This window comes from Lepisma saccharinum, chromosome 9 (genome assembly GCF_977018435.1).
Source record: "Lepisma saccharinum chromosome 9, izLepSacc3.1, whole genome shotgun sequence".
NCBI classification, from domain to species: Eukaryota; Metazoa; Arthropoda; class Insecta; order Zygentoma; family Lepismatidae; genus Lepisma; species Lepisma saccharinum.
The window spans coordinates 93,430,021-93,453,020 of record NC_139237.1 but is presented as its reverse complement, the minus strand read 5'-3'; the positions used below and the strand labels follow the sequence as shown (position 1 = coordinate 93,453,020).

General features: G+C 36.6%; 2 protein-coding genes across 2 annotated transcripts in view; one reads left to right on the top strand and one right to left on the bottom strand.

Annotated features, from left to right (window-relative positions):
• LOC145992267 (bicaudal D-related protein homolog) overlaps positions 1-23,000 on the bottom strand; it is a 181,205-nt gene that overhangs the window by 20,545 nt on the left and 137,660 nt on the right. The window contains exons 2-3 of the mRNA XM_083128644.1: positions 21,937-22,152; positions 15,943-16,059 (exon numbers count right to left, since the gene is read on the bottom strand). Coding sequence (XP_082984770.1) covers positions 15,943-16,059; positions 21,937-22,152 — 333 coding nt within the window. The remainder of the gene's footprint in view (positions 1-15,942; positions 16,060-21,936; positions 22,153-23,000) is intronic.
• The window catches only part of LOC145992268 (sn-1-specific diacylglycerol lipase ABHD11), a 117,828-nt gene that overhangs the window by 61,782 nt on the left and 33,046 nt on the right, over positions 1-23,000 (top strand). The gene's annotated exons all lie outside the window — the stretch shown is intronic.

Genomic DNA, 23,000 nt, shown 5'->3' with positions numbered 1-23,000 from the left:
AGTAGCAGTCTCTCTCCATTTACACAATAATAATAATAACAAATAATTTGGATTAAAATTAATTGATTTTCAATAACTTATAATACTTGTTATTGTAAAATGATAATTATAACCGTAGTAAACTGGTAATAATTATTGTTGTCATTATTCTTTCTACCAATGAAGTTTTATCAATGGCCTGTCCCCTTTCTGCAAATATTTCTGGCGACGCCTGTGCTGATAAGAGAGAAGCCCCCCCCCCCGAAATAAAATCCTGGCTATGGGCCTGTGTTATAGTCATGTTCCTAGAATTCCCCTCCTTCCTTCATTTGAAATTCTTTTTTTAAAGTTTTCTGCCAAACAACTTATGTACGCCACCAATATGACATGTGACGAATACTTCAATTTGCAATTTGACGAATGGTTTAATTGTAACGATGAGGATAACACTGATGAGACAAAGAAAAGGACATATTCAACCTTTACCCAAAATTTGAACCTAGAACCCTCTGCTTCGTAGTTTACTACACCAACGACTATCTTTTGCATTTATTCAAAAGGTATGCCTAAGTGCGGTAACGCCAACAAAAAATAGTCTAGTAGGAAATGTTTCATCCCACTTTGCGTTTTATCCTTGCAAGGGACCGCAACTCCAGAAGACATTCAACTTTCATTATTTTTCCCCCACCCCCTACATCACAGTCAATGTACAACCTAAAATGCTTATCCATATCTTTGAAATCTTTAGAGCAGCACAAACAAAAATCATAAAAGCTTCTAAATTAGTCCGCTTTTCTAAATATTCAAAAGAAATTTTGGTTAGGCTAATTAATTTCAATGAGCACATAATACCATAAACGCAGTTCCAATTTGTTATTCTTGTTTCATTTCCAAATATACGCTACATTGAATGAGGCAAGTTGGTTCCCTTTCTCAGCCACTGTCTTCAAATAGATGTGGCAACAAATAAATTTTGCAACGACGTGTTGAATACCACACGTGAATATCCTCCAAAGTTCCGTTTCTGGACTTTCTCTCCTTTGTAACGAGCAACCCCTTGCTGTGCGCGTCACGCGTCAATGCAACAAACCTGAAGTCTTCCCTGGAAATGACATTACAAGTCGAAGCAGTGTTTTATTTCGGGTACACGATTATATTCCGCTGATAAACGCTGTGATTAAAATTTCTAACTAGCTTTGAAAGCTTTTTCTTGAACAAATTGTACAAAAGTTAATTGTCCTCGTCCGTGGCAGTGCGGTCTAAGGCGCTGTGCTTTGGGCTCCGACGGCATGGGTTCGAGTCCGCCTGGGTCCAGTCTCTGGGTTCTCGGCCTGTGCATAGGACCGGTAGCAACCCACCATCGTGAGGAAATTCGGGAGCTACGAGTGAGTAGTGTAACCCGGTCACGGATATCTCCTATAACGGCTGGGGGTTCGACGTGCTGACCCCACGTCACCCCATTACTGGTTGAAGAACTCCACACCTCTAGGTAGGATTGTGGGATGGAGACTGGCAGCCGGGAGATAGGTCAAGGCCCTTCGAGGGCTGTAGAGTCACGAGTTATTATTATTATAGAAGTTAATAACAACATTTAATTACTATATGCATTTCAGTCAAGTTACTGTTGCGCTGGAAATTCATTTATCAAGTGGATCGAGAAGAAAATTCTCCCCAAGGAGGATATAATAATAATAATAGTAATGATAATACTTTTGGAATAAAGTTGGTTTATTTCAATTAGTTTATAACAATAATAATCATAAGCATGATAATTATTATTGTTATTAATATTACTGTTTAAATTTTATTGTTGGCCTGACCACCCCTATAAAGAACTCCTCTTCCTTGTATTCCACGCGCACGTCGCCTACTAAATCAAGAGATTATTATTATTATTGGTTTGTATATATGTGTGGACTTGTTCATAAGCCAGCCAACTAATTGATCGTCAAGCATTCTGTAGAAAAATCCTTGAGTCTACTATTCAACGTGCTCTGTCACGGCTTACTTATTACAGACAGTTTGCATTACACTGGCACGTAAGATTTCTCAAAATATGGTGAACTGAAGTGAATCAATGCAATTGAACATAGGATTACTTTTACAAAAATTTATAAAAGTGGAACATTAATTTAGGTTACAAGCTGAGACGAGAGTCGGGAGAGTCGTGAATGAAGGAACCTGTCTGGCCTCTTTCGTTCTTCGCAAGACGTCGCGGTAAGCAGACTCGTTCTCGTTGCTCTTTCTTTCCCGAAGGAAAAGCCTCGGTCTCGTTTAGATTATCTCAATGATAAATATATAAAAAAAAATGTTTAAAGACATTTAGTAATAGGACTTAAAAACGAAAGTTTTAGAAAATTAAACATCTTTAAATAAAAAGTAAATCAATTTGCATATTAAATAAATTTTGATTATAACGAATTCTAAAAATAATTTACACTACGATTTACAAAACCCTTGTAAAATACAAGGCTTTCGGACAGTATAAGTCTCGATTATACAGACGGCTGTTCCTCTCGGTCTTGTCTTCATTTTAAATTGTGCTCGGTTTCAGCCAAAGTGGCACAAAAGTGAAGTAGAATAAATCAAATCAATCAATCAAAATAATCATAATAATAATAAATTTTATACCAACGGCTGATCTTCCTTTAAAAATTTCTGGCGACACCCATGCTTTAATTCTATTATTCTAGTCAACAGTCGAAGACAATCGATATATGTAATACCTCGAATGACGTGTCCGCCTACCAGTGAGAAAGAAAAAAAACAGCATTATACCTGCTTACCACTATCTAAGATACAGTTTTATTAGTAGTGCAAGTCCCTGCATTCAACGACTAGTTAAAAAAAAATTGAAGTTACTTATTCTATTTTGGATGATACGTTCTTCATATCTTCACATTAACGCTTGTTATTAACTTCCTGGATTTTTTTAAAAAAAGGTTATTTTTCGTAAGTTCTCATGTCCATTGGCAATATGTACAAATATAGGAAAATAATTTATCTTATGGAAATGCCTATTTCAACAGTCACTCACCCAAGCTCGAACCTGGACCCCAAGTGGCGAGAGCGTTGCACCACAGCTCTGCACCCTGTCCATGGGGGTCCCCTTATTGAGAAGAACTTATTGCTTACAAATCCCGAAGGAAGAGTACATTTTCTTTGGTAACGACCACTATATAAGTTATATTTTCTGGAGTTCTTTGTTCCAATCAGTATATTAGGACACTACAGTAAATGCAAAGACAATATTTTCAACAATAAGACATTATATACTCATTTATTATTATACAAATTTTCATTACAGATTATTGTAACGAACTGATAATAACCAATATTACACAATAAACTCAGTTTGAACCTTTCTTTATATAAAAGCGACAAAAATAACATTCTCATGTTCACATTAGTTTTTTAGGTGGTAAAAATCTAGATTTTTGGTCAACTAATCATGTGTATTCGAAAGTATCAATGTCAACTATTAACTAATAAGTTCTGGGGAAGTTTGAAGTTGTTTGTTGCGGAACCTGAATCAACTGTCCTTATCCTCCCCCCTCCTTCTATAGGGCTGTTTCTGGATGAGAATTACAATATTATATTCTACTTTAATATTATTATGAAGTACTTAACCTTATGAAGGAAAGCCAATTTCCATGGCGGTGTGGGTAGCGCAGCGAATCCAGGCCTGGGGATGTGTTTTCTTTGTGAGTGTCCCTTCATGAATTTAATCATATCATCAATTCACCCTCATCTTTGCGATTAGCCAAAAGTGACACAAAAGCGAAATAAAATAAACCAGCTCAATCAATTTGTGGAGGAAAGAAATTCTGTCCTTTATTTTCTTAGAACTTTGGTATCCACAGAGCGCTTTCAAATTGCCACAAACCAGTGGCGGATCCAGAAGTTACAGTTGGGAGGGGCGAATTTCATTCGAATGCCTCACCTCACCGAACCTCAATTCTAACACACACTTGCACTACTATATATAAACAACATATTATACTGTAAACAGGAACGACGCTGTTTTTTGTGTTCTAGAAGATAGAGTATTCCTTTGCAAAAATAGAGGTCGAGGAGTGGAATAGGTGGTTATTATTGTATCATAATTCCTCTTGACCTCCTATTGCCACAATGTAAACTGAATGAGCACATATGAGAAATATAGTGAATACGCAGAGAACACAAAAGTCTATTCCCTCAAGGGGTCTCAGTTCGATTTCATTTTGAAGCATATTGCACAGTGATTCAATTTAAACTGTAGTGTCTTTTCCGATTAGCTTATCTTGATCATAAAGTTGACTTATTTTATAAATATTCTCGAGCCTTTTAAATTTGGGGATAAAAGGCGGAACATCTGAGTCTCAAAAATATCAGGTACAATACCATATCCAAGAACTGGCAGTTGGGAAGGGAGATCGCTCCCATCGCCCTCCCGGTGGATGCGCCTGCCACAAACAACAGAGTGTAAAAGTTATCTAAACCACCCCCACCCCCAAAGATCGTTGCTTTGTTTGAAGGACATTCACTTTCAGTGCCTTTTGTTACGAGTCACGCGTCGTATACCGCGCGGTTTTCGTGGGGACCAATCGAAATACGTCTGGGACCAGCAGGAAGTCATCCGAGAATAGCCTTGCCTTTGCCTTTGTGTGAGGTCGTCTGTAGCCACTGGCCAGAATAGTTTGTCTGTTGAGTGGGTATTTGAAAGTGGAGATAAGAAAGCAACATTCAAAGGTAAGTAAGTTCAATAACGTTTTCAATATTTTTACACTGTAAGTTTTCTTTATACATATATGCTCAGATTGTCGTATCCGCAATGATTAGACCAAAATTTGTTTCACATTTCGAAATAATGACAGTACACGGTGAGAGGACATTGTTTAGTATACAGTGTGAGCCTTTCAATATTCCTCGTCCGAGGATTGACATTCGTCATGATTTGATTTGATTTGATTGATTTGTTTTATTTTACTTCGCGGTTTGTGCCTCTTGGCTAATTTTGAGAAGATGGGGATGAGTGATGAAATGATGAAATTGATAAATGGACATTTACAAACAACCATGCCCAAGCGGGATTCGAACCCGGGACCCCTGGCGTTGCAGCTCGACGTGCTAAGATTCGTCATGGTGTCCCTATCTTTGAGCCCTGTAACCTGGAGCCTACTTTTGAGGGGGAAGAATGAAACCTGAGGCTTAACTTTGGGAGATTAGGGGAAGAGTCACGAAAAATTTTCCATCTCATAAAAATAGAGTCCAGGGATTATTTCATAAATAACTAGCGAAATCACAAATATTACTCTTTATTACTTTGCTCCTCAGGTCGCCTAACTTGAAGATTTTAACAAATGTGAAAATTTTGGGGGTCCTTGTCCCCGCCAATTTACGCCTATGGTTACGGAGACAGAGAAAACATGGTTTAAGTTCGTTTCCGTTCTTCCCACTCCCATTTTTGGAGAGAAATAACTGGAAAACTATAAGGATAAAAAATAAAATTTCAAGTGCACAAACGAAATTCTATCCAAGAAGTTGCTTGATTTTTCTTCCTCCATGGTGGGGAGCTTTTAGTTGTTTAGTTTAGTTATTTCAATGGTAGAACGTAATGATTTTGTCCTTCATTTTAAAATTGGGGGCGAGGGAACTTCAAATTTTGATTTAATTTACTCTCAAACCGTTACGTTACAATCGAAAAAATACGCTGGGATAAAACTGTACGGGCTTCCCGAAGCCCCCCACCCCACCCCACCCCAAGTTCAATTTGTGAATACTCGAACGCTGTAATGTTGCAAACGAAAGTAAATGCGATACAATCCGGTACAAACAAAGGATAATCTTATGACATACTTTAAACAGAATATGTGTATGTTTGGGGGGACAACGTCACAAATGTTGACCGTACTACAATTATCACTGTTACTAGGATTCTCTATCATCTTTATTTCTTTCTCCATTTTTCATATGTTTCAATTTTTCTTTGCTCTCTTGGTTCCTCTGTTTCCATTTCCGTTATTCTTCTTTACCTTTCCTCTTTATTTTTCTACGCTTCCTTCTCTCTCTCCCATTTCCTTCTTCTATTTCTGTTCTCTGTCATTCGCTGTCAATGTATCTTTCGGTCTCTTTCACCCTCTCTCTTTGTGTTCTTCTGACCTTGTGTGATTCTCGCTGTGCTGTAAGCAATCCTAATTTTTAACTGTTGGCTATTTGTGTTAGGAGATGGGCCAAAAATATTTCGTGGTGGGCTAGAGCCCCCTTTGGTGTCGACTATTCTGACTGCGACTGACACCTTCGTTTGGTGTGTGATGTTCTTAAAGTTGTAAAGTAACTTGTTGCACACAATTCATAATCTTTCGTTATTGGCTGTCGGAACGTACCCCAGAGGGATTTGTAATTGATTTTTAAGTAAAGAGGCCAAAATAATGCAGTGGGATACTGTGGGACGTAAAATTAATTTCCATGGGAAATATTATTTACAAAACAGGCTTCTGTAAGTTTATAAGATTTGTAAGATGCTGCTTAAACTCACTTCATTCATTCGTTGTCGATTGCGTCTAATATCACAATTTTTTAAAGGAAAAAAGACACATTGTAAGCAAGGGCGTGAAAGTTAAATATACAATGACCATGGCCGTATTTAGAGGGGGGTTCTAGGGTTCAACCCCCCCCCCGAAACTTCTGACATGTTGCATTAATGGATGTTCAGAAACCAAAATCTGTAACAAATTTTCAATTTTTCTTTCGAAGCATCACAAAAATACAAGGAGACAATGTTGAAACGAATTTTTCATACATTTGGAATTCTGAAAGTTGAGTGAAACAGGATTTATTCTCGGAATCGCAGCCCACCCGCGGCCCCTCCATTATCACTTCTGCTGTCATCTTTCCAGTGTTGCTCCTGCGTCACAAGGAATATAGACTGAAGATTCCCTTATGATTGTCCCAAAATTCCCTTTCCAGCTTTTAAATTCCCCGTCCGATAAAGTCGAAAATAAGTCCCCCTTGATAGGAGTTCAAACCTAGTACCTCCAGTTTCGTAGCGCATTACGTTCGCGATTGAGGATACAATCCATGCACCAGGCTAAGCTTTTAAAGAGAATAACTGGTTCTACACTTTTCAAAATTCCAAAAATTTAATTTTAAAGTCAAACAACAAAAACTTTATGACTAAAATTTCCATCTAACTTTTAAAGTATTTTCTTGAAGGTATCTAAAGTTTAATGACGAAGTAAAATAATTGTGCATTACAGTACACACTGTATGAAACGTAAAAAAAAAAGAAAGAAAGAAACTTATGCTGGATATTCACTCATCTGCTGGATTGAGTAAGCCCCCTCAAGGATATAACAATAATATAATAATAATAATAATAATTATTATGGAATAAAATTGTTTTATTATTATGAAATTTTAATTATTATTGTACAATTATTATTTCTATTATTCAAATTTCTGGCGACGCCCTGGGAATAATTATGAATTAACCCCCTCCCCCGAAATTTTTTCCTGCCTACGGCCATGACAATGACATTAATTTTCGGGAGCAATGATCGCCTTCCCACACTCAGACGCTGATATTCGTGAGGTTTTCTGTAGTGTGCGTCCATAGTATCTTCAAATTTTCGGTCCTTGGGGGATTCTAAACATTAACAATTTAAGTTAAGGAAACTTACAATTTCAAGCAGCAGCTAGAATTTCTTTTAGTGTTGTCTTAGATTTCTTTTACACATAAATATGGTTGTGTAACATAAAATTTTAAGCATTATTTTAATTTTCAACTCCTTTTCAGGAATGTGCCATGCATAGAGCAGTGGATACGGATAATGCCCACAAACACACTTGCCTTAGTTCCAACCTACACTGAACATTACGCCACTCTTTGCTGAGAGCAGTTTTTCAAGGCTGCATGGGTTGGGTTTACACAGATATGCACTGTAAGTAAAGCAGTTCAAATCTAATTTTGTTCTTTTTTCAAGGGAATTTATTATTCATTATTTTCATAAGTTTTAAGCTGTAGGAACTTGAAATGACAGAGGTCTCTTTGGAAGTAAGCTTATATGCTGAGATGGGAAGACCATTGGCGACCACTATATGTACCCAGGTGTAGCACACGTTAGAGGTGGTCAGCTAGTATTGAACATTTAGTCAACATAGTGAGTGTGAAAAGAAAATGAAAGTGTCAAAAGTACATGCATACTTAAATACATGTATCAAGGAGTACGAGGTTCGATACTCGGTAGTGGTTCATAATGGTTCAGATCTCACTTTGAACTTTAGGTCCAGTCCCGATTAGCCTTTCTGTGATTAAATTGGTCTTAAAAACAAATTCAAACAACAAATCTGGAAATAGGAAAGGGTGGGTGGGTGTCTCAGCTTCGGTCTTTTCTGTTTCAAAGGGAGTGTTCTCCACTGGGAAGGACAGTACTAATAGTTATACACATTGTAGGCTGGAGTGTAAAACTTTGTTGTGGCTGTCTTAAGAAGTATTTTGAAATTGATATGCATACTAATTACACAATGTGTACAGCGAGATGTTAAAATATTACCGGGCAAGTTGTTCATAATTTTCAATATTTTTTGACGTCCCATGTGTATTTAAGGAATTGAACTGCATTGAACTTTTCCTGGAAATATTTATGCATCTCCCTCTTTACATACCTTTCCTAATATCTTTGTTACACAATTAATTTCATGGAGGATTAGTGAAAAAAAAAATATGGTTGACTAGACCACACAGCAAATATACTTCTGTGTCAGCATCTTTAAGTTCTGAGAATCGATTGCTGCTTGTGTACAATTTAGTGTTCTTATAGATGTGGGATGAAGTAAGTGATTCATATATTTTATTTGTTTTCTCTTTTCAACTTGCAAAGTGAGGGTCTGTGATGCTACATTTATTGGCTATCAGTTACCCTGTAAAAGCCTACATACACATTTTGTCTTTGGAAATTAAATTCATTTTGAGAAGTTATGTAGAAGAAAACAAATAGATAAAGAAATTAATTCGTATTTGAAAAGTATCTAAACTTTCATCATTCTGGGTTTCTTTCATTCAATCTTCCACTGTATGTATAGACATTCCTTAGGAGAATTTAAATTGCTGGGGGGATCCAAATGATACTAACTTTGCATGATAATTAACTTTTATATGTTAAATCTACTTGAACGCTTCAAATAGTCTTCCATCTATTAACAAATAAAGTTGTACAATAAACTGTTGTATTGAAGAAGTTAAAGTTTTGCTACTTTCAAGATTAATCTAATTTAAATGTATTCCTTATTTCAGGCATTGAATGCTGTTTAACTAAAATAACCACCTCTGATGTTTGAAGATGATCCTGATTTTGTAAATGGAAAGGTAAGTAAATAAATCAATTAACCTGTATGTAATCTGAAAATGTCAGAATCACATAAATAGAACTAGGAACGTACAATATAATGCTGCGTGTGCGAACCATACATACACACCTTTCATTTTGTAATTAATAATCTTTGGATATGCATTTCCAAAATGCACCTTAGCAAGAATATACAAATTATAATCTTTATGTATTTCTTTCGTAGCCTACTAAACTTTTAATAGAACTTTATTTCTGCTACTTGAAAACAGAATCATATCCATGATTTTATTTTTGGAGAGTTGAACTTTCATATAGCTATGTCTTGTTTCTATAGAAAATATTTAAAATTGTCAAGGGTATGTGTCTCTTGTCTGCTGGGTGAAGGGATGGAATGAGGCATCCACTCACTTCTCCCTCTGGCACTGTGCCTGTTACATGCTAGTATAATGTACAGAATAAATAAAATCTTTTTGCCTTTTCGCTACATGATGTTTACACATACACTTTGACAGGACAGAACTACAGGGTGCGAAATCATTGAAAACTGGTTGGGGAACAAAGTTCTTAATCTACATTCCCCCCTCCGCCACATATGTGTATTATTAAAAGTAAATTAATTTGTTACTTTTATACATATCAGATATTGTAAAGCAGCCAACTAATTCCTTTAGTAACTTGGTTAAAGATGTTATAAATTATGAAATAGTTGAAGTGCTTTTATTATGTGTAAGTTTTTGTTTTGTTTGTGCTTTATGTTAATATAAATCAATTAGTTCATAGTTCTAATTTTATTGCATTCTTGTCTTACTTTAATTGTGCGTATTGTAGATTTGTTAATGATCTCTTGAGAGAGAAAGCATTCAATACTCACAACTACACTAATTTGTGTGTGTTCGATATTATTCTTAGTACAGTATATTTGAAATTAAAAGTAATTGCTTATCTTTCGTTTGTTATAACAAAAAATCTTCCCCCCGGAAATTTTTGGTGGGGGGATTTTTGAGGCCAAGGTTGTTGGTGGTGGGAAATCCCCCTGTCCCCCCAGGATTTCGCACCCTGCAGAACTAACAGAAACACAAGAAAGCTAAAGCTAAATACTCAAAAATTAGTAAAAAATTATTTTTCACACCAACATTGAATGGTAGTGTTTGAGCTCTTAGGCGACACCAGAAAGGTGTTTGTGTGTTTGTATTGGGGGGCAACCCATTGACTTAACTTAATAGTAGAACAAATATTAACAATAAGAATCATGGTTATGATAATAATTTTACAGTAATAACTATTATAACAAAAAATAAAATTATATTATTATTATTACTATTATTAAATCCTTTGGGAGGACTACTAGATGAATGAATATCAAGTACAACTTTTCCTTATTATTATAATTTTTTTTTTTTACATTTTATACAGTTAGTGTACTGAAATGCACAGTTATTCTGTTTTGTCTTTAAGTTTTAACTTTTCAATAAAAACTTTCTAAACATTATTTATGTTATAACAACTTCTGCTTTTTGTGACTTGAAATGGCCGATGGCAATTCCAGGGGGTGGGGGGTGGGGGTCAACGGATATGTTACTCCTCCTCCCCGACACCGATGTTTCAGCACAAAATATTATCCTAAAGTGTGCCATTTCCAGTTATATGCTGTGGCGTGCCCAGTAGTCAGCCCTCATTTCGATATTTTTTCCTGCCTGTTTATAGCCTCATCATCACCCTCCTTGTATAGGCCCTTGCTTATGAAATAAAAGCATGCATGTTTATATTACCTTTGCAGAATAGGGTGACATAATCTTAGTCTCTCCACCTGTTCATTCAATCAGTGGCGTACACAAGAGGGGTTACTGGGTTTAACCCCCCCCCCCCACCTGAGCTTTAAATATTATGGGAAATGCTGTGTAAAATAAATTGCCAATTTAGCGCTACTGCATTCAATGTAGAAACTGATCAGCTTGAGGGCCTCCCCGATGGTGCAGTGGTAGGTCGTTGCCTTGTAATCAAGGGGTCCCGGGTTCGATACCCTGTGGAGGCACATAGTGGTTCGGATCCCACTTTGAACTGCAGGTCTAGTCTCGAATAGCCATACTGTGCATAAAGTGGACTTAAAACACCAACTCAATCTATCAATTGAGCAGCTTGACTGATTGATTTTGTTTATTTTTCTTCGCATTTCTGCTACTTTTGGGCTAATTGCGAAGATGAGGATGAGTGATGATATGATGGAATGGATGAATGGACACTCACAAAGAACACCTGTGCTCAGGCTGGAAATCGAACTCGACACCCCAGGCGTTTTAGCATGCTTTCCTAACCACTCATCCACGAAGGCTGGCTACTTAAGCTTGAATCATTTTGTATGCACACATCACTAGTATACTTTTCAGGGAAGTATTAAGATTCATAAATGTTATAAGTACATTCTAAACTATCACACTCTGACCTAAATGCATTCTTGGTTATATTCTTATTTACTCTTACATTTTTTTCTCCTTTCAGATCATGGACGCCTTTCCATACAGACATTTTAAAGGAATACAGCATGCATATTTTTAGCAATGAAGTAAAATTGGTAATGAAAAGTCAATCCTCTTTTTTTGGATAAAATTGTGAGAACTATGTTGAATTATTGCAAGATGAAATGTACGAATATTGTAAATAAAGTTGAATTTTTTGCTAACTGGTAACTTTATTTCTTCAACCTAATCTTTGGGGCGAAAAAAATTAAGCTCTGTATTTGAAATAGAGTAGTTAGAAATTATGTATATGAACATTTATAACTTCTACTAAATTTGCTCTGCCTTCTTAGGAATGTACATTTTCGTTTCTAATTAATTTATTAAAGTACTGAAATAGGTTCTAAAAGCACCAAAAATCACTCACATTGTAATGATTGTGGCATTGAACTGAGTGTGCAGAACCAACAGCAAAGGAAAGGTAAGGTTGAATTATTGCTTAATGTGCATGCATTTAGTGGCAAGGTAGTATTTTTCAGAGATTATCCCCTTACCATGTATGTATATACTTCCATCCAACTTATACATAAAATTTATCTACGGATATACAAATATACAGTATTTTGTTGTGTTAAGTATGTCATTTATTTATCCTAGCAATGTATGTGAGCATGAGTGTTGCTTTCCAAACAGTACAGAAAAAAGTCGTTATTTTTTAATTAACGGAGATCAATCCCCTTCATGTTATATTGTACACGCAAGGACACTTCTTGGTTGTAACAGCACCATTGACTTTCAATTAAATCATTACAACCCAGCAGTGTATGTGACTGTACATATATCCAGTCCCAATTGGCTTCTAATCATCAAGTGGAAGTCTCATAAAAGACTTATTGGAAAATATGTATGTACATTAAAAGTTGCGGCTTTTTTGTATGATTTAGAAATCGATACATAATATTCCTTGCAAGCTTCATGTAATTTATGGATGGCTTGCTCTTCTACATGAATACCTTGGTGAGCGTGCCGCATCTAGTTTCCTCTAAGTTTTTTAAGCTTTGTCTAAATTTAATGCTGAATTGAATGGTATTCTTTTTATAAAGAAGACAATTAATCACATTAAAATCTGAACGCATTAAATGAAGAAACACTGTTTTCCCTGTGATGTCGTATATTATACAATGCAAGAGTTAACATTGCATTTCTCTACTTTGATACATTTGCCATCTGGGAAGAAATTACAATGAAGTTATGATTGCTCTATCTTATTCTGAATTCATATTGGATAAGATAGAAAAGATCTGACTGATTCTTCAAGGTTAAAGGTAAGCATTATTATACTAAACGAAGATCATTTACCTCTTCCTCACGAACCCCTAAAACTCACCGTGTGGGAGGAAAAACACACTCTATACTATGGTGAGAAAACTCACCCTATGGGAGGAAAAACACACTCTATAATAGGGTGAGAAAACTCACGCTTATGGGAGGAAATACACACTCTATACTAGGGTGAGAAAACTCACCCTTATGGGAGGAAAAACACACTCTATACTAGGGTGAGAAAACTCACCCTTATGGGAGGATAAACACACTCTATACTAGGGTGAGAAAACTCACCCTGATGGGAGGAAAAACACACTATACTAGGGTGAGAAAACTCACCCTTATGGGAGGAAAAACACACTCTTATACTAGGGTGAGAAAACTCACCCTTATGGGAGGAAAAACACACTCTATACTAGGGTGAGAAAACTCACCCTTATGGGAGGAAAAACACACTCTATACTAGGGTGAGAAAACTCACCCTTATGGGAGGAAAAACACACTCTATACTAGGGTGAGAAAACTCACCCTTATGGGAGGAAAAACACACTCTATACTAGGGTGAGAAAACTCACCCTTATGGGAGGAAAAACACACTCTATACTAGGGTGAGAAAACTCACCCTATGGGAGGAAAAACACACTCTATACTAGGGTGAGAAAACTCACCCTATGGGAGGAAAAACACACTCTATACTAGGGTGAGAAAACTCACCCTATGGGAGGAAAAACACACTCTATACTAGGGTGAGAAAAACTCACCCCAATATGGGGTGTGGAAACTCACCTTTTGGGGACGGCTATTTGTGACAAGCCAAACTCACCCCAAAAGGTGAGTTTCCACACCTTTATTTTTTTCAGTGTACAGTGATTTCTGCGAGGGTGGTGTATTAGTAAATAGTGCATAGAGATTATCACACAGAAGTGTTTTCCCTTTTCCGTTCAGATGTTGGCCATGGTTTGTGTGGCCATCTCTTCCAATTTCACTAACGCTTAGCATTTTTGCTGTGGGAGAGGATTTACACACTTTGTAAATTTTAGAGTTCACACTGTTAATTTCTAAATTTACACAGGAAGTTGGTATTAGGTCGTATCTGTGTGGAATGGCAGTAATGACGACGTTGGTATGTTTTGTTGTTTCAAGGCAGTTTTTAAGTACTGAGATTACCAATTTTCCTTCATTTCTTGATATATCATTGGAACCACCCATTATGATCACATGGTCGTTTTTTCCATAGTCCTTGCACATGTCAGGTAATGATTTAACAACTTCTGTCAATGGGGCGCCAGGTTTAGTAAATCCAGATACATTGTATTCACTACACTTCTCGCCCAACTTAGAAGCAATACCACGACTATGGCTATCACCCAAAATTAAGACATTACCTTTGTAACTTTTATTGACTAGAGCGTTTTGGTCGTATTTTTTTGTGTCAGGACGTTTACTTGTTTTGTGTCGATTATAGGTCCTTGTTTGTGATTTTTAATTCACATATTTTGATAATATTCATGTCTTTGTCTTTCCTTTATTTAAAGATTTTATTTCAGTCTCTTAGAGCATGTACAAATAAGGTACAAACTCAATCTCACTTGACTGAAAGAGTCACAGTACAGAACTGTGAAAGTTTTTGTTTTCTTCAGCAAAATGGAATAACAGCAGAAAAGTTAAGTTGATATATTTCTGCATAATATGAATCTTAAGATTATCATTCAAAGTTTGAAAAACGTGTATACTGTGATAAATATGAATGCACAGTTCTCTTTTCTAATTGAATTATTGACCTGTAAATTTACATTTTAACATATACAAAATCTGATGCATTGTCTGACGTTACCAGTTTATACTGACACAGTACAACTGTTGCTTGTATTTATTGTTTTTATTATTATTATTATTTGTATAATTTTACATACATATACTGTAATTGATCAAGTGTCTAATGCATAATCTGCTGAGTGCTGAATATTTGTTAAATCAAAATGATCACAGTAACACTTAGGTTTCTCAGGCCGTTACCCAGGACTTTTTTTGAGGGGGGACCAGACCCGAAAATATGTGTTATATTTATATAGCTACAAAACACATTCACAATATTGTAGAGATATGGAGACTATTAGACCGAGAAAACCTCGTCATGTTAATATTCACACTTGTTCATTTCCTGTATATATATGTAAGGTATAGCTTGATGCATTTTGTTTACATTCAGTTTTCATAAGTATTTGATTGGTACCAGTTCCGCAACTTAACAATGTATTCAAATCTCCAGCACCACTGAACAGCAATGATAATTCTATGTTTAGACAATAATATATGTATATTTGTGAATTAAATGTTGCGTATTAGCAATGATTATTAAAGTAAAGTACATGTCTAAATGTGAGTTAACAGAAAAATAGACATTTTCGCAACACGACTGCAATTCAAAATAAAAGATGGGACAGGGATTAAAAATAATTGACTGTCTTTATTAAATCGGGACGTCTGGTAGTCTCGCATCAATTGTTATTAAATAAAACTCCCAATATTGCAGACTTCGGGTGCCTGCTTCTCTCCAGAAACAACCCATTCATTTATTTATGCAGGGCACACAATTGAATTTTTAAAAATTTGAAAAATCGACGATTCGTAGCTCTTTATAGGTTCACGTTTAAATATTTCAGACTTCGAAAGTGGGGGGGAGGGGCATGGCTCCCATGGCCCCTCCCCTGGGTTTCATCATTAGACTCAATACACTTCATTCCATAGATACCCTGTCTTTTAAAGCTCACATTTTGAGTTGGCAGACATTTTTTCTTGTGTTTTATGATCTTTTGAAAGCATCCTACATAATCTGCTTCATCCATATCACTCACCTCTTCTCTGAGCATCTCTAAATGAGTAACATGGTCGTCCATGTTGTTCTTCCGGAGATTGAATTGATCTCGTAGCATTGTTAGTTGAGACGACAGCTGCTCCTCAGTCTTCGATGACTGCAAATAGAAACAAGGAAAATACTTTGAAAATTATAATTTTCGAATTTTATATATTGTCATGAGAAGGCGAACGAACATCAAGAACCTAAAGTAAAAACCAAGTTAACTCGAGCTCACTGACCCAATCAAGGCGGCTGCAGGCCCGTAGCTAGAGGGGGGGCAGGGGGGGCAACTGCCCCCCCTGAGCACCTGCTCTGCCCCCCCTGTGAAAATTACAGAACACGTTCATACCTGGAATTTTCACTAATCTTTACAATTATATCATGTGTTACTCTAGCAACATTACAAAGACACTTATTGATTTTGTGATTTATTAGGGTGTATGGGATTCCGTATAATGTCGTATCAGGATTGGGGGGAAAAATTCCCTTCCAGATTAGACTTCGGGAAATGATTTCACAATTTTCATTATCTAGAACCGTTGTGACATTTTGAGTAGTATTGTATTAAAGGTGTCTAATGTCTTTGGATGTTTTTCTTGGATGTGTTGCTATGAACTTTGAATTGCTTAAATTTTTGTTTCCCAAGTCTATCTTTTGGTAATAGTGTGGTAGAGAGAGGGAGTGGATATTTGATTTTTTTTACTTTGCGTTGCTTCTCTGCCACTTCTAGCTAATCGCAACAATGAAGGATGACGTGAAATTGATGAAGAGACACTCACACACAGTGCCGCAAATACAGGGGGCAGGGGGCATTGTCCCCTCCCCCTGACCTTGGACAGAAGTCCATTCTAGGGGAAGCAAACATTTAAGTAGAAAAACAATACTAGGAGAATATAAGAATAGCAGGACAATTAATTGAATACTCATGATGGAATTAGTTTTTATGTGTTCCTTGCATTTTTCTACCAGATGGCCAAGGGCACTTGCAAGGGGCAGAGAGGGGCAATTGCCCCCCTCCCCTCGATTTCAAATTTTATACAAATAAAAAAACATATCATAAAATTTTCTTGCTCGCTTCGCTCGCAATATCTGTTCTTCTTATAGTCCAAGTTTAGAGCTATAGCTATGGGGCCGCACGAGTCAGCCCTGAGAGCCAAACGATATATATGGGGGAAAAATGTTAAAGATAATGCCATGGCATGGTGCCCCGTGAAATTATTGCACCCTATTAGAACAATTTCTTTCTATGAAACTTAATATGAAATATTAATGATGACACTGTAATCCAAGAAGTCATTGATCAATCATGGGATTCCTATTTGTTTGTCAGGTGTCAAAAAATGTATTTCAACTATAATATAATACAATTCACACAATATTAACACAAAATGGTTAACGTAACCAGTAAGCAAACGTTGTCTGTAGTGATGCAAGAGTCTCCCCTTTGAAAGAAATAGAGTCCGTAATGGACTAAGGGACCCATGTTTTAATGTTTTAACAAGTACAAAAAAATGTATTAGCTACAAATTTTTACACAATTCATCAAAATGTAGGTAATATGTAACCATTATTATTTAATTAATTCTATTTTTCTTGCATAACACAACACAATGGTGTTGTTGGATTCTCGTTAGATTCCTTTGTGCGTAATAATCTTGCATACTGGAAACTAGAGGAAATCAGTATGAAGCATCATTTATAAAGGGCTCCCTTAATCAGTTCTGCAGAGAGGCCCAAAGTTGTTGGTGCATATTAATCATCTATTAACATTATCGACCTGTAAATATCAAGTAGATACAGTCCCTATTAGCCTACCTAGGTATTTATGTTAAACTTTTTATTCTTTGGCAATCTGGAAAGGTCATTATCGAAATATTGCTATTTGATATTGCTAGAAGTTCTTTTGTTTGTTGCAGTTTCAAGATATCATCCCTTTTCTGTTACTTATCTCTTTTGGGGGAGAAGGCAAGTGCCTCTGTGTACCCTGTTATATCAGCCAATGCGACACAATAAATTACAGTAAAAATTTGCCCCCTCTAGGATTGACTTCGCCCCCCCTACAAAGAATTCCTGGCTACGGGCCTGGGCGGCTGGCTAGACAGAATCCAGCTTGCCACTACCGGTTCGCTCTTCCTGATCGAAAGAGGGGAAGTAGTGGCACAGTGGCTTGCGAGCTCATCAGAAACACGGCACGTCTCGAGTCGCATAAGTACCCCGGACTTTTGGGAAACATGAGGAGTGTTTAAGGCGAAGAGGGGCAATTTCCCCTAGGTCTTTCTCGCTGGGGCAGCTGCTGATCACTGTTGCCAACTTCGAACTTTTGGAGCCAGATCTGGCTCTTTCGTGCACTCGTTTGACTGGGAACTGTGGCACCCGCCCTCTGCCCCACTATGATGCCTCCACTGGCTCCGGCACATAAATACCAACTTTTGCCATGAATGTACATTTTGCACGTGACGTGATATTCGTATAACTATAGGCTGCGTCACCCACCTCTTCTTTCCTCCCCATGTATTTTTATATATAGCGCTGTGGCTAAGATGAAGATGACAATTTTGTTATCCGGGAACCCTTTAGTTTCTATTTTATATTAACATTGGATTATTGAGATGGGTGATGCCGCCAAATCTAGGCGGTGAAAACTAAGAATAAATTGCCATCACTTTAAAGCTAACGGTAATAGCACCCCACCCCTCTGACAACTAAAATTACCCTAGTAGGCACTTCATACAGCCTTCGTTAATCTAGCTCCTTGAAAGTCCTCTTTAGCTATATTAATGGTGAAATTTAGCCCTATTATGCACATCAGGTTTGGCAACACTACAGAAAACAAAATATTTACAGGCAGACACCAAGTGTTAAGTAATAATCAAAAGTTTGTTATTGATAACAACTGATTTGAATCGGTAATCAAATGCAAATATGTAGGAGTAATATTAACAAAAGAAAATGATACTAAAGAGGAAATAAAAATCAGATTTAATTTAGGTACTTATCTATTCGTAACCTCATAAAAGAGAATTCCACATATCAGTAACCAAAATCCCCATGAGTTGCCAGAAATTATCATGTCAATTTTATCTTGATTCAATTTATTTTATGATTTACTGCTCTTATTGTTTCTATTGTATTTTATTATATTGTGTAATTCTTAAATTTCTCTGTAATTTTTAAACCTATTAATTTACTGAACCTGACCCAGCAACAAGGACAATGGATGATATTCAGGGAACATCTTCCCCACAATTAATTGCACCTATTTAGGGCAAACAGATCAGATTCCACGTTGAAAATATGCCAGAAAAGCTTTGTGCGTGTAATTATGATCATCGAGGAATACACTTTCGGAACACTTCCTAGAAACTACTTTTGATCACTTCTTGTACACATTAAATGTGCACAAGAAGTGTACAGGAAGTGTACAAAAAGTGCAGCAAAAGAAGTGTACAAGAAGTGCTTCCAATATAAATGTGTCGCAAAAGTGTGTAAGAAGTGTGCTGCAGAAACTACTTTTGATCACTTCTGGTACACTTTACACATTTGGAACACTTGTGAAAATACTTGAGCGACACTTTCAGAACACATTGAAAACACTTCTTGCACACATGAGATATATTGCAATTCAGTACTCATAGTTAGTTTCTAGAATAAAAATACAGTTGACTCACATTTAACTTGACAATTGAAGGAGGAAAAAGCAACAACTTTCAACTGTGAACCTTAAATTTTGTGTGATGCGTTTGTTTTTCTTCGACACACGTCCCTTCTACTTATATAGTCCAGAATCAAAAAGGTTGCTCATGGGAGATTCACTTTTATTCACTGCAGTACATTTTCTTCTTTAATTTGTATCTTAGATGTTCACATATTTTTCGAAGAGTGTTAAAGCACAATTTTTCACTATGATTACAATCAAACGTATCATTATTTGTTGTACAAAAACTTATGTTTCTTGTACACATTTTGACAGAACCATCTAGCGGCCGGTGTAGGAAACTCAGTATAAAGTAAGTATATTTTGAGCTTTTTTCAGAATATTAGGTTACACAACAACATAAAGACTCGCTTCGAGTAATTATCTATATACATGAGTTTCAATTTTCGACAAAGTATTTTCATACTACACTCGACGAAACTGGACAATCGTTATTTCAAATTCAGAAGCACGCTCACGCACATATAGTAAATTTAACCAAACGTTTTGTTTCTCTTTACTTACATATGTATCATTTTGTTTACGAGTACCAAATTTCGTCTGACCAAATTTTTTGGTATTCTTAAACAAAATTATTTAGTAATTACAAGCAACATTTGGTTATCGGAAACAAAAAGCATAACCAAACAGCTCAACCAAACTTTTTTGGTAATTCCAAACAAACCAGTTTTTTCTGTGTAAGGAGAAGTAAGTGGCGTTACATAATAATGATGATGACAAGTTTCCAGCAACAACCAGCCCCCCGAAGTTAACGATCTGTTTTGGTGTGCTTTAAAGATGAATAGTTCGATTTAAGAAAATCTATTAATTTCCTCGGAACATTCAACTTGCTCCTTCTTCAATTTTAATGAGATTTATCCAATTATCAAATTGGTACATTAAACAAAAAGTATTGATAGTTTCATGATGCAATGCGATTTCCATGTGTTCCAGGAAAAAAATAGTTATATTTTGTTATTGTTTAATGTTGCTTGCTTTCAAGTGTGTTACTGCTTTATATAATGAAATTGATTTATGTTCATAAGATATTCGTTTGTCAAAAAAGTATAAAATAACAATCGATATGACCAACAACACAAAATGAAATCATGTGCTACAAAAGTGTACAAGAAGTGTACAGACTTACTTTAAACAAAAGTGTACAGAAAGCGTTGAAGAAGTGCACACAACTTTGAATGTGTCCCCCAAAGTGTGTAACAAGTGTACAAAATTTCGTCATTTCGGCTCGCACACATCTAGAACACTTTAAGTACACTTTTGCAACACCTTCAGTACACATCTTGTGCATATTATATGCAAGAAAGTGTACCAAAAGTGTACAAGAAGTGTATTTTTTTTTACAGCGTAAACCGTGTAAAATGTGTAAAGTGGTTGAATGCAAATTTTCTCACTGTCACAATAATTTGCGTTGTTATAAAGGACTGAAAATTACAAGTCGGATTACTTGATTTTACTTATACCTGTGTCATTGATTAACCACCTCTGGGACTTCTTGGAGGCCCTTCAGAACGTATTGAGGGGAACGTCACTGCCCGGAAAAAGGTCTTATTGACCCTTGTATCGCGAAGTGTGCCAAAATATGGCGCAGAGTTCGTGCTACGAAAAAGACTGTCTCCATACCGATGTTCCGGACACTTAAACCATCGGGTATGTGTTCATATCAAGCATTCTATCATAACCATCGTAGTGTCGAAAATATAGGGGGGGGGGGTACGTCCACTTTGTAACCACACTGTAGATCGTTTCGAATTGAAGCCGTTTTCTTGCCTCCCCCTCTAGAAAAAGCCTCCGGACGCCCATATTAGATGCGTTTCCGGTACCCCCAAATGCTGCCCCATATCCAATCCACAGCTACACCCCTCATATCGGGGAAATATTTTATAAACGAAATTATTATCTAATAAACTTATCATGAATAAACGAAATGATTTTGGTTAATGACAAATATTAAAGATACAATAGGGAGACTACTTATTAAATATTATTCCGTTCCTAATAAGTTTCGCGCTGTATAACACTTAAAACCTTTAATATGATTGGGAGTTTTCTATCTCTCAACCAACGAAACAAACCGAAAGTGACATAGCACTGAGCATTTAATAGGGAAATATATATCCGAATTTATATTTTGAAACTATTCTCCCGTAATTGATCACGTAGTTTTTTCTAACTTCGCCGAGGTTTGTGCCCTCGGCATCACGAAATAGTTACAGAGACACGTCGAGCAAGCATTGAGCCTATTTATTATTACCGCGATTGAAATTCCGAAGGTCCTACCTCCTTCAGCTGATTGGTGAGCCTCTGATTCTGCTCCGTGAGCTCCACGATGATCTGCGCCTTCTTCCTCTCCGATTGGACGAGCGCCTGCTCCCTCTCGGCCAATGAGCCGCGGAGATCTCGGATGTCCGACTGCAGCTCCACCACTTTGCTCTCGTACTCCGACTCGATGGCCTCCAACTTCCGCTTCAGGCTGTGCTTGTCCTGCTCCAGCAGCTGAAAGACAAGAACCGGTGCGTTCACATAAGCTGCTATTATTAGTACACAATAATAAATATTACAAGTCGATAAAAATAAACAATTTTATTCCAAATTATTATTATTTTATTTTCATGGAATGAGTTTTCTATTCGCTCCACCACACGAGTGAATACCCGCCATAACTGCTTTTCATACCGCTACTGTACTGAACTGCATAATTATGGTATTTTGTTATTAACTTTTGCATATCATTTTGAAGAAAAAGCTTTAAAACTTATGGGGAAATTTTAGTCACAAAGTTTAGGTATCTTCTTTGACCTCTCACATAAAACTGTATTTTTTTTTAATTTGCATAACTGTTGGGCCATTTTTTCTTTTTAATAGAATATGAAAACAAACTGGTTCCTGTATTTTACACTCATTTTTTTCCATTTAACGCAGAGTTTTCTTTGGTTATTCTGTTCCAGTCCTAAGTTATATATGTTATTATCAATTAAAATAACAAGCTTTTTGCTATTTTGTAACTTGAACTGAAATATGTCAATTTTCAGGAGGAGGGGTGACGGACCGGTTCGACTTCCCCCCCTCCCGACACTTCAAGGGAGGATGCTGGAATTCGTCTCACTCAGTGATCGAGTGGAAATTCCCTTCAGTGTAAATGCTTGGTCGAACTGTAGACCAGGCGAACGAGAACAAGCAATGGGCGACGGGAGTTACCCGATTTCATCCTTCTCTCTGTAAGCGTTGCCAACCTTTGAAAAGGATAATACCGATCGCACATGGCAAACGGACCGTATTTTTGTCTCCAGGTCCGTACGATGATTTCTTAGGGAAGTATTAGGGATAAAACTGCAAGAGCAAAT